At 36.1% G+C, this 833-nt stretch overlaps 1 protein-coding gene across 1 annotated transcript in view; it reads left to right on the forward strand.

Moving 5' to 3' along the window:
• Lta4h (leukotriene A4 hydrolase) overlaps window positions 1-833 on the forward strand; it is a 38,349-nt gene extending 37,516 nt beyond the window's left edge. The window contains exon 18 of the mRNA XM_029563105.1: window positions 506-833. Within this exon, the coding sequence (XP_029418965.1) occupies window positions 506-623 (118 nt within the window). The 3' untranslated portion in view covers window positions 624-833. The remainder of the gene's footprint in view (window positions 1-505) is intronic.

Below are 833 nucleotides of genomic sequence, written 5' to 3' on the forward strand. Positions count from 1 at the left end.
AATTCATACTGGTCAGAACAGTGGCTGTTAATAGAAGTGACTCGTTTTGTTTACCCCTGCCTTGATGTGGGTATTTGGGCACATGAAGTTTTACCACTATTGCTTTTTCATTTTCTTTTTTTTTTGGTTTGTGAATCTTTTATTGAATTTTTGTGTATATCATACAGAACATCTTAAGAAAAAGCATTTTTAAAAAGACAAAGACTGAGGTAACTTATTCATACAAGGCCAATATTTAGCCAGATATTTAGTAGAGAAGAAATAATAAAGTTTCTCCATGCTGTTTGTGAACAACCACTGTCTTCCACTGCAATTCCTCCATGGAACTCCCCTCAAGATGTCTGGGACTTACTCTTCTAAGGGTCAGTATTCGATACAGAGAATGTAAAAGGCCGTCTGGTTATTTGCATGACATTCAGCCATCATGTGTGCTATGACTTGTGCATTGGCTTGTGTTCCCTTGTCCCTCTCTTTCCATCTCTCTCACCCTCTCTTTTCTTGGCAGGGATCTTGCTGCCTTTGACAAATCCCATGATCAAGCCATCCACGTCTACCAGGAGCACAGAGCCAGTATGCATCCTGTGACTGCAATGCTGGTGGGGAGAGATTTAAAAGTGGATTAAGGACCTGCCTATTGCTGATTTCAAAATTTTCCATTTTTAAAATTGAATCTATGAAGAAATACAAGATTTTAGCTGTCATTTTAATTAAAAATGTCTTCAGTTTTGTTTTGTTTTTTTTTTCATTTTTCTCAGTGATTTTGCTACCTTTTTAAAATAGTGGTATGTTCTTTGTAAAGTAAATTTTACTGAACTTAAATCTTTTGATTTGCA

Source organism: Nannospalax galili, unplaced genomic scaffold (genome assembly GCF_000622305.1).
Source record: "Nannospalax galili isolate Female #2095 unplaced genomic scaffold, S.galili_v1.0 scaffold734, whole genome shotgun sequence".
Classification (NCBI taxonomy): domain Eukaryota; kingdom Metazoa; phylum Chordata; class Mammalia; order Rodentia; family Spalacidae; genus Nannospalax; species Nannospalax galili.